This window comes from Carlito syrichta, unplaced genomic scaffold, assembly GCF_000164805.1.
Source record: "Carlito syrichta isolate Samal-C Ts95f unplaced genomic scaffold, Tarsius_syrichta-2.0.1 Scaffold301559, whole genome shotgun sequence".
NCBI lineage: Eukaryota > Metazoa > Chordata > Mammalia > Primates > Tarsiidae > Carlito > Carlito syrichta.
The window spans coordinates 22,150-34,012 of NW_007245655.1; the positions used below are offsets into that span (position 1 = coordinate 22,150).

The following is an 11,863-nucleotide window of genomic DNA, read 5'->3' on the forward strand; positions in this document are numbered from 1 at the left end:
GCTGCAGGGGCTGCGGGAGGCGCAGAGGCAGGTCCGAGGGCCGCGCCCAGAGGGGCGCTGTGGGCCCGGGGAGGGCGAGGGGCGCCGGGCGGCCAGGGCTTCGAGCGGTGGCAGTGTCGCCAACTCCGGAGGCAGAAGCGGAAGGGCTCAGTGGGTGGGAGGAGGACTGGCAGGGTCTGGGAAGGGGGGCGGTGGTAGCTGGGGAGGTCTTCAGGACGAGTTTGGGGGATCGACGAGCGTGTGAGGAGCGCCCCCTAAACCGGGGCAGTGATGGGGTGGCGCCTGAAGTTGGAGAGAGTCAGCAACCACGGCGGAACTCGGCGATCCCAGGACAGAGTGGTGCATTGGGGGAGGTAGACGTTATTTGGAAATCCTGTGGTGGGTGGAGATGGGCTTCAGAGAGCCCCCAGGAAAAGGTGGGGCAGTGACCTGGGGACAGCTAGAGGTGGAGACAAAATGGGTGTTGGAAGGGGAGGACGAGAAGAAAGGGAAGGAGAGATGGGGTTGAGGAGCAGTACGTTGACACTAAATGAATGGGGCTGATGCCCGAATAATGCCTCCTGCGATCTTGAATGCATTTTTTAAAAATCACGTAGAGCCACCCCATTCTGAGGTTTAAGGTGCAGGTGAAGTTATGTTAGAAGGGCAGGAGAAGGAAAATGAAATGCTGGAGGGAGGGAACACAAAGGCGTAGGGAAATGGAAAACAGATTTAAAGAGGGGAGTGCTGCAGGGAGCAGCTAAATATACTTTCAAGTGGTGCAGTTATCTGTTCCACGGGGAAAGGGTTTTTATCAAAGATATTAGGAAAGCCACATGGTTTCTCTACACCCTCAAACATACACAGAAAGAGATATGACCCACTGCCAATGTGTGATAGGGCGAATAGCCCACAGGCTACTCTCAGCATAAGTGCTTAATGCATGCTTTTTTTGAGTGAGTGGTATGCCATCTGAATTTCTCCAGGTCACACTTGCTATTAATGTACTTGGTCATCCTAGTAACACCAATACTGCCAAATCTGACAATGGTGAAGTAGTGCTAACAGTGTCTTTGGATGTTCTCGTCATTAAGGATCTCAACATGCTTCGGGTTTTACATATTTTAAAATCCTTATGGAGTGGTGTAGGCCAGGTATCATTTGTATTTTAGTAACAAAACTGGGAGAAGAGTGTAGATATGATTATACTGACTTGGTGAGTACTTCTCAAGGCCCTTCAGAGTACTGTTTCCCTTTGAAAATATCTGCATTATTCCTTCTGCTGTTTTGAAATAGAGGTTCTAAATCTAGGACATTGTGTCAAATGAAAGAGATTAAAATACCTCTTATTACATGACTCATGTCTCAGCCAGTTAAGATATATCTTGTATGAGCATGACTGTTGTTTAACTCTGCATCAGCAATTAAGAAGCAGTTGAGTTGACACTAAATGAATGAGGTTAGCACCCGGGAGAAGTTATTAATTTTTCACGTGATATTGGTTACTTTTTTTTAAAATTTAGTGGGGATCCTCCCTAGAAGGTTTAGTATTCACTTACCAAACCTATGTTCTTTTACATTGTATATCCAATAATTTGAATACAGGACATACTTTTCTGTAGTTTAGCATGGGTTTTTTTTTCTTTTTTTTGAGTTGGAGTCTCACTCTGTCGCCCAGACTGGAGTGCAGTGGCCGTTCCCGGCCACCGCAGCCTCGACCTGGTGGGTTCCGGCGATCCTTCCGCCTCAGCCTTCCAAGTAGCTGGAACTACAGTCGTGTACTACCACGCCCGGCTCATTTTGATTTATTATAGAGATGAGGTCTTGCCAAGTTGCCCAGGTGGGTCTCGAACTGGTGGGCTCAGGCAATTCACTCACCTTGGTCTCCCAAAGCGTGGGATTACAGGCTGAGCCACTGAGCCCGGCCTGTTTTGTTTTTGAGGCCCATTGTCTCGGGCTTGAGACAGAAAACTAAAAGAGCATCCATCACAGGTTCCTGATGACATTGCTTTCTGATTAGACTGAATAATAGTCTAGTTCTCTTTTGTGAAATGGAATGAGTTTTGTGCCACTACCAGTTACAATAGCATCTCTCAAAGCTAACTCTAGTGGATTGTGCATGTTTGGGTTTGTGGAATAAGTCCTCTATCAACTTGCATTTTAAGGAAGGTCTATGGTACAAAAATATTATCGAAATAAGCAGCTGCTTTTGTTTGGTGGTTGGGATATTTTTAGGGTTCCAGTCATTTTCAGAATCACTACATAGAATATATGGCATTTTAGTCAAAAGATTTTTGGAGGAAGGATGGAAGAGAAGAGAGGAAGGGATGCTATCTTTTGTCTACATTTTTAATTTTATTTCCTTTTGGCATGTGATTTTCTTTTCTGCAGTCTTTTTTCAGGAGTGTTGGCATTTTTTTTTCTTTTTTTCCCCTCATTATCAAGACAGGTAATTTGCTGACTTTGTAACAGGGTTTGAGGGTGGCACATCTAACACATGTGCATGAACACCCAGTCATCATGCTTATGAACAACAGGAAGACCAGGTATCTAATTTTTTATTGAGATATAATTCACATGTCATAAAATTTATACCTTAAAGTTTATACTTCAGCGTTTTTTCATATATTCAAAGAATTGTTAAACCATCACCACTGTCTAGTTCAAGAATATTTTTATCGTCCCCAAAATAAATCTCATAGTTCTTAGCTATCACTTCCCTAACCCTGACAAACACTAAACTACTTTGTGTCTCTATGGATTTGCCTCCTCTGACCATTTCATATAATGGAATCATACAGTATATAGCCCCTTGTGACTGACTTCTTTGATTTGATATAATGTTTTCAGAGCTCATCCATGTGGTAGCATGTATGAGTACTTCACATCTTTTAAATGGCTGAATAATAATTGTGTAGATATACCACATTTTATTTATTTTATTTTTTTAAATTTTTTTTTTTTTTTTGAGTTGGAGTCTCACTCTGACACCCAGGCTGGAGGGCAGTGGCACCCTCCCGGCCATTGCAGTCTCGACCTGCTGGGCTCACCATATTCTATTTACCATTCATTAGTTACTGGGCATTTGGAATATTTCCACTTTTGACTAGTATGAATAATGCTGCTATGAACATTTGTGTACAACTTTTTGTGTGGATGTTTTCAGTTCTTTTCTGATATACCTAGGGATTGCAGGATCACATGGTAACTTTTTGTTTAACCATTTCAAGAGCTCTTGGCATACCTTTTATCTTTGCTTTTCTTACCCTTTAAAATTATTCACAAAATTTGTTTTGTATAAAGAAATTATGTATATTGGCTGGATGTGGTGGCTTACACTTGTAATCCTAGCACTTTGGGAGGCTGAGGCGGGAAGTTTGCCTTTGAGTTCAGAAGTTTGAGACCAGCCTGGGCAACATAGTGAGACCCTATCTCTACAAAAAATAAAAAAATTAGCTGGGTATAGTGGTGCGAACCTGTAGTAGTCCCAGCTACTGGAGAGGCTGAGGTGGGAGAATCTCTTGAACCCAAGAGGTCAAGGCTACAGTGAGCCAGGATTGCACCGTTGCATTCCAGCCTGACTGAAAAAGTGAGATCTTGTCTCCAAAAAAAAAAAAAAAAAGAAAGAAAAAGAGAAACCATGTGTTTGAAAGTCTAGAAGGAAGAAGAACAAAAATCTTAAATTATTCTGTCAAAAACAAGTGCCAGAATGTAGCAGTTTCTCTTGTGGTTAAGTTTGGGCCCTACCCTCCATTTTCAGAGAAAAGGAAGTTCTATGTAGGAGTGCAAGGGTTGTCTGTAACTCTTACTGTTTGAATAAGTTAAAGACTAGGGAGCTGTTTGTTGTCTTCAGGAAATCAGATAATGTTTACAACTAGTCTGGCCTAGCTGTTGTTGAAATCATTAAGAATAATTCACTGAGGCTGGGCGTGGTGGCTCATGCCTATAATCCCAGCACTTTGGGAGGATGAGATGAGAGAACTGCCTGAGCCTACAGGTTCAAGACCAGCCTGGGCAACTTGGTGAGACCTCATCTCTACAATAAATCAAAAAATTTGCCAGGCATGGTGGCGCATGCCTGTAGTTCCAGCTACTTGGAAGGCTGAGTTGGAAGGATCACCTGAGTCCAGCAGGATGAGGCTGTAGTGGCTGTGAGCTTGCCACTGCACTCCAGCCTGAGTGACAGAGTGAGACTCCAGCTCAAAAAAAAAAAAAAAAAATAGCTCCTTGGAATTCTTAGTACTAAGATGTAAATACGAAATGAATTAGCTTCCACTCCTAATTATTCATGTTGCTTCATTCAGCTCTTTGTTGGGCACCTACTGTGGGGCCGAGGTATGCCTAGGTCCTAAATGGTGTGGTCAGGGAAATGGGCTACTTCTCTCATGGGTTTACTCTTTCCTTTGGTAGCTGATCTTCAGACTGTTACCTCTAAAAACAAAACAAGTAAGAAAAACCCAAGTTCTTCTGTATTCATTTTTAGATTTTACTTCTATTGTATTTTTCATCACTTGTCCTGTTTGTACAGCATTGGCTTTTCTGCTTGTGGTAAGTGGAAATAACTGATGAAGATGTCATGCAGTGATGTCAGCTGGCCTCTCAGGCCTCACAGAGTGACATTGCATTGATGAACATTGCTGAAGACCAGGGTCTGGTCCTTAAGCTTTATGAGTCCACAAGCTTCATCTCTGTGTGTTACCAAAGGGATTAGTTTGAGGTCCTGGTGGTACCTACAGTGAAAAGTGCCAATATTTTGGTCTGTGCAGTTACATTTCACTCAGTAAAATGAATATGTTTGCTTACATATGCCTTTTAGTAGTGTGAATCAGTGTCTCTCAGGGCATTGACAAAAGCAAATCTCTGTTCTTCCAAGAGTAAATGGTAAGATCCTAGTACCCAATTAAGACACTGTTTGATGAGGGCCCTGCCCAGCTCTTACCAGTGGTGTCCCTTAAATCCTTGCTACTATGAGTGTGGTCCATGACCTGCAGCAGTGGAGCTTGCGAAGAATACAGAAGCTCAGGTCCCACCCCAGACCTACTGAACCAGAGTCTATACTGGAGCAAGACCCTGGGCTGTGAGATGTGCGTAAAGATTGAGGCACATTGCCTTAGAGTATACCATTGCCACTTCATCAGCTCTTTACTGAATTTTGTAGTTTAAACTAACAGTGTGTCTTCATAAATTGCTGTGGTTTATTCTCAAGATTAAAACATTGAGGCCAGGTTCGGTGGCTCACATCTGTAATCCCAGCACTTTGGGAGGCTAAAGTGGGAGGATTGCTTGAGCCCAGGAGTTTGAGACCAGCCTGGGCAACATAGTGAGACCTCATCTCTACAAAACAATTTAAAAACTAGCCAGGCATGTTGGCATGTACCTGTAGTACCAGCTACTCGGAAGACGAAGGTGGTAAGATCTCTTGAGCTTAGGAGTCCAAGACTGCAATGAGCTGTGGTTGTACCACTGCCTTCTAGCCTGAGCAACAAAGGAAAGCCCTGTCTTTAACAAAAATAACAATAAACATGACCCTGGAAATCTTTAGCAGGCTTGGTGTGGAACTCCAGACTCTACATTTAAAAAAATGAAGTATTAGACATTTGTTTGTTAGATAATTGTTCAAAGATATACAAGTGAATACTTGTCAATTTCAAGCCAGTGCTTGTCCTAGCATTACTTAATATCTATAATGTGGCCATTTGATGAATAAGTCTTCCATAGGATTCTGTTTTCATTTTTAGTAGTTGATTTCAGATGACCTTTTGAAGATATAACTCGTATTCTTGATATTCCAAGTGTGTAATACCAGGTAGATCATTATTCCTATAAGGTTTGAAAACACATAACATACTAGTAAAGGACTGGGGTAGATATAGAACTCTGTGAAAAAAAAAGTAGGAGCCAGGCTCGGTGGCTCAGCCTGTAATCCCGCGCCTTTGGGAGGCTGAGGTGAGTGGATTGCCTGAGCCCACGGGTTCGAGACCCGCCTGGGCAGCGACACCTCATCTCTACAATAAATCAAAAAATCAGCTGGGCGTGGTAATACATGCCTATAATTCCGGCTACTCGGAAGGCTGAGGTGGAAGGATTGCCGGAGCCCAGCAGGTGAGGCTGTGGTGGCCGGGAGCGGCCACTGCACTCCAGTCTGGGTGACCGAGTGAGACTCCAACTCAAAAAAAAAAAAAAAAGTCAGTTATTTCAGAAAACTAAGACAGGAAGTCTTAGTGGCTTAGCAAAGAAAAGAACGCTATTATTGCTCCTTTTATCTCCCACTTCCCCTTCTGTTGCCCATTTTCAAAACAGTACAAAAATCTGTTTGAATGTAATTTGCTACAGCAGTAGTACTTAAATATGTCTCTGTTATAGTATTCCAAGAAAGGTTAAATCTAGATCTAGGGAAAAACCAAGAACAGCTGAAATAATTTTAAAATAACTTGTAATTCTGCTACTTACAGACGACTGCAGTTAATGTTTTGGTGTATCCTTCTATACATATAATTCTGCAAAGTTGAAAGACTACCGTATATGGAAACTTCTATCCAATTTTTTTCATTTTGTTAACATTATATAATAAACATTTACTAAGAACATTTTCCCATGTGCAGCCTAATTTATAATGCAGAGGTGAATGGAGTCTATTACATAGATACTTCGGAGCGTTTCTTAGTGGTAAGCTGAAATGCATTGGTTCCAGTTACCCCAAAACTCTGGCAACAAAGCTCTGGAAGCAAAACTAAATAATTGCAACCAAGAAAGGGGGTAAAAATAAAAAATGGCTGGACTCAGTGGCTCAGCCTGTAATCCCAGCACTTTGGGAAGCTGAGGCAAGTAGATTGCCTGAGCCCACAGGTTTGAGACCAGCCCTGGCAACTTGGTGAGACCTCGTCTCTACAATAAATCAAAAATTAGCCGGGCGTGGTAGCTTGTGACTGTAGTTCTGGCTACGTAGAAGGCTGAGGCGGAAGGATCGCTGAAGCCCAGCAGGTCGACGCTGGGGTGGCTGTGAGTGTGCCACTGTACTCCAGCCTGGGCGACAGAGTGAGACTCTAACTCAAAAAAAAAAAAAAAGAGAAAAGAAAAAACTGCATGTATACAGTCCTGTGTTGCTTAATGACAGGAATATATTCCAAGAAATGGGTTCTTCAGCAATTTCATTTTTGTATAAGCATCATGCCCCTAGGCTTATGGTATAGCTTATTTCTTCTAGGCTACAAACCTGTATAGCATGTAAATCTACTGAGTGCTTTAGGCTCTTGTAACCACAATGATAAGTGTCTGTACCTAAACATAGAAAAGGTACAGTAAAAATATAGTAATATAATCTTTTTTTTTTTTTTTTTGAGTTGGAGTCTCACTCTGTTGCCCAGACTGGAGTGCAGTGGCCGCTCTCGGCCACCGCGGCCTCCACCTGCTGGGCTCCAGCGATCCTTCCGCCTCAGCCTTCCAAGTAGCTGGAACTACAGGCATGCACTACCATGCCCGGCTAGTTTTTGATTTATTATAGAGATGAGGTCTCGCCAAGTTGCCCAGGCGGGTCTCGAACCCGCGGGCTCAGGCAGTCCACTCAGCTCAGTCTCCCAAAGGTGTGGGATTACAGGCTGAGCCACTGAGTCCAGCTTAGTAATATAATCTTATGGAACCACCATTGTATATGTGGTTGTTGTTGACCAAAACGTCATTATGTGGCACATGACTGTATTTATGTGCAAAAGACCACATATTTACCTTGGTTTTTCTGTCATCTTTTCACGAATACATTTTTTCACAAATTGTCTTTAAATATGACATTCTTAAAGCTGCTTGTTGAGTTTAAAACTCACCTGAAATATAGGAGGTCGAAGAGAATTAAAACAAGCATTCTGCATCAGTAATGTTTAACTCAGTGATGTTAATAAAAAGTATGTGAATGTCACAGACATACATTTTTGTAGATTTTTTTCCAGTGTAGACTGCAATGTATATAAGAACTTATTCTTATTACTATAAATCTGGTGAATAACATGACTAATTTGTCATCTAAAAAGCCAAATAAATGTAGGACAACCTTTTATTATTGAGGGCTTTCAGTGAATTACTAATATTTTCAGTTATTTTGGTTGTTCCTATTAGCCATGAGATCTTGACAGACTAAACTTTTCTAGGCTGGGTGTGGTGGCTCACACCTGATCTCTCAGCATTTTAGGAGGCCAAGGTGGTAAGATTGCTTGAGTACAAGAGTTCGAGACCAGCCTGGGCAACATAGCAAGACCTCGTCTCTACAAAACATAAAAAAATTAGGCATGGTGGCATGCACCTTTAGTTCCAGCCTGGGCGAAATGAGACCCGACTAAAAAAACAAATAGCAAAACCAAAAACCAACCCCCCCAAAAAAAACACAAAAAACTTTCCTGATCTTTATTTTCTTTATTTGTAAAATGAGGATAAGGATAGGACCTACTTTACTTAGCCAGAGGGGGGATTAAATGAGAAATTTTTTTTTTTTTTTTTTGAGTTGGAGTCTCACTCTGTTGCTCAGACTGGAGTACAGTGGCCGTTCCCGGCCACCGCAGCCTCGACCTGCTAGGCTCCGGCAATCCTTCCGCCTCAGCCTTCCAAGTAGCTGGAATTACAAGCATGCGCTTCCACACCCGGCTGATTTTTTGATTTATTGTAGAGATGAGGTCTTGCTGCCCAGGTGGGTCTCGAACCCGTGGGCTCAGGCAATCCACTCACCTCAGCCTCCCAAAGGCGCGGGATTGCAGGCTGAGCCACTAAGCCCGGCTGGAAAATGTATTTAAAATGCTTAGCACAATGCGTAGAGCATAGGAGGTTCTAATGTATGCCATTTTAATAATAATACCACTAAATATTGTTATTCTAGTGACATCCCCTACTTCTCCAACTGACAGCTTATTCTTTAAGTGTCTCCTGCTCTCTTTTTGAGCAGAATGCCCTTTTTATACTGTGATGGAAGTTTGTGGCTGTCCCACTTATATAAGACCATAATACTTTTTTTTTGAGTTGGAGTCTCACTCTGTCACCCAGACTGGAGTGCAGTGGCCGCTCCCGGCCACCGCAGCCTCGACCTGCTGGGCTCCGGCGATCCTTCCGCCTCAGCCTTCCAGGTAGCCAGAATTACAGGCATGCGCCACCACGCCTGGCTGATTTTTTGATTTATTGTAGAGATGAGGTCTTGCTGCCCAGGCGAGTCTCAAACCACTCACCTCAGCCTCCCAAAGGTGCGGGAGTAGAGGCTGAGCCACCGAGCCCGGCTTACATTTTTTATAATTATTTGTGCATGCCGTTTCCATGACCAGAATTAGAGTTTTTCAAGTCAGGCCTTATTCATCTTTATAACCCCAATTCCTGGCACATACTAGACCTCAATAAATGTTGAATGAATGCCTTTATGAATGTTGTGGGTATAATTGTGCAAACATTCTTTTTTAGATTGTCTGTGGTCTTGAGTTTGTGCACCCTGTTCATTAGTGCAGATAATCAGTAATTAAGCATTTATTTTTTCATATGGGTTACTTATCTATTGCTGCATAATGAACTATGCCAAAGCTTAACAGCTTAGAAGGCAACCATGTTTGTTTACAATTCTGGAGGTTGACTGGGGCTCAGTTAGGTAGTACTCTTGGTTTTGCTTGGCAGCACTCTTGTGGTTGCAGTCAGATGGCAGCTGAGGCTGGAATGTCTAAAACAGAATATTCGCTGACTGGTTTGGAGCCTTAGTGTTAGCAGGACTCAGCTGGAGCACTGGCATAGCTGGGCCTAGGTGCCAGTCTTTCTCTTTCCCTCTCTTACTGCCTCCTTTCCTGCCCCCTGCTTTCTTCCTTGCTCTCTGTTTCCTCCTCCTTCTCTGTTTTACCTCTTGTTTTCTACTTTTCCTCTCTAGTAAGATAACCATACTTCTTCCATGGTGGCTCCAGGCCTCCATAGGTAGAAGTTGACAGGTGATCTGAGGGCTGAGTCCTGGAACTGGCACCGTGTCAGTTTCACTCTTGCTCTGCGCGTGTGACTGCATTGCTGGTCACAGGCCCAGCCCAGATTCTAGGAGAGAGGACTGCACAAAGCCACGAGTACGTAAGAGGAAATGCAGCAGTGTGTACAAGTCCATACTTGAGTCAAACTGAGCTAAAATTCTCTGCCATTTTCCTAACTTTGTGATGTAGGTAGGTATATCTCTTTGATGCCTGTGTTACTTATCTACATATGTTTTCCTCACGCGTTATGGTAGAATTTAAATGGGACTATGTGTTTAAGTACCTGGCACACAGTAAATATACAGTAGATGATAGCTGCTTCTGTACTGTTCCTATTGCCATTATTATTGTTATTATCATCATCATCATTTAGAGACAGGGTCTTACACTGTTGCCCAGGCTGTAGTGCAGTGGCACAATCATGGCTCATTGTAGCTTCAAACTCCTGGGTTCAAGTGATCCTCCTGCCTCGGCCTCCTGAGGAGCTAGACTACAGGCACACTCTACCATGTCCAACTAATTTTAAAATTTTTTTGTAGAGACAAGGTCTTGATATGTTGCCCAGGCTTTGGAGTCCTGGCCTCAAGTAATCCTCCTGCCTTGCACTCCCACAGTGCTGGAATTACGGGCATGAGCTACTATACCCGGCCTTGCCATTATCGATGACTCATGTCTTGGTGTGAGGACAAAGACAAATAGCTAATATAGCACTTTTCTTGTGAACTGAGAAAAAAGACTTTGGTTAGCTTCTTCAATTTCAGTTGACAGTTTTATATCTCTCCTTTGTCTTTTATTTCTTTTTTTTTTTTTTTTTTTGAGAGCTGGAGTCTCACTCTGTCGCCCAGACTGGAGTGCAGTGACCGCTCACGGTCACTGCAGCCTCAATCTGCTGGGCTCAGGCGATCCTTCCACCTCAGCCTTCCAAGTAGCTGGAACTACAGGCGTGCGCTACCACGCCCGGCTAATTTTTGATTTATTGTAGAGATGAGGTCTCACCAAGTTGCCCAGGCAGGTCTCGAACCTGCGGGCTCAGGCAATCCACTCACCTCAGCCTCCCAAAGGCGCGGGATTACAGGCTGAGCCACCGAGCCCAGCTGTCTTTTATTTCTGACCACTATATTCTTATTAGTTAATAGTTTTTAAGGCCGGTCTCTAATTTTAAATTAGTTTTAGGTTCTTATTATCGAAGCAATTGGGAAAATACATTTTTAGATTAAAACTGGAGGATAAAAATTCTTTTCTTCTATAACGTCATCGAAATGCAGGTTTTAGAGAAGATAGCAGAGATTCTAGTTTTTGAATATCCTGAAATACAGTATTGTACTAATAAAGCAACTGTATATTGCCACTTAACACCAGAGATGTCTTTTTTTTTTTTTTTTGAGTTGGAGTCTCACTCTGTCACCCAGACTGGAGTGCATTGGCCGCTCCTGGCTACCGCAGCCTCGACCTACTGGGCTCCAGCAATCCTTCCGCTTCAGGCTTCCAAGTAGCTGGAACTACAGGTGTGCGCTACCATGCCTGGCTAATTTTTTGATTTATTGTAGAGATAAGGTCTTGCCAAGTTGCCCAAGCGGGTCTCGAACCCACGGGTTCGGCAATCCACTCACCTTAGCCTCCCAAAGCACGGAATTACAGGCTGAGCCACTGAGCCCAGCCCAGATATGTCTTAAGTCAGGTTCTACATGGGTTTTATTACTTTTTAGTAGCTAAACTTTATCAGAAATTGTATTGATCACTTGTTTAGAGGCTTGTGAAGTAATTATTTGTTAGGCTTTTGGGTTGCTTAATGTTGAAATACAAACTTGATGAATTTTTGCCATTTTGTGAGCTCATCATCATGTTAAAACTTTAAAAACAGTTGCAGCCGGGCTCGGTGGCTCAGCCTGTAATCCCGCGCCTTTGGGAGGCTGAAGTGA

At 43.0% G+C, this 11,863-nt stretch overlaps 1 protein-coding gene across 1 annotated transcript in view; it reads left to right on the forward strand.

The window, feature by feature from the left end:
• Window position 1: 1 nt before the first annotated feature.
• Window positions 2–11,863, forward strand: part of CRLF3 (cytokine receptor like factor 3) — a gene marked incomplete at its 5' end in the record, with an annotated part of 27,569 nt that continues 15,707 nt past the window's right edge. The window contains one exon of the mRNA XM_021710808.1: window positions 2–31. Within this exon, the coding sequence (XP_021566483.1) occupies window positions 2–31 (30 nt within the window). The remainder of the gene's footprint in view (window positions 32–11,863) is intronic.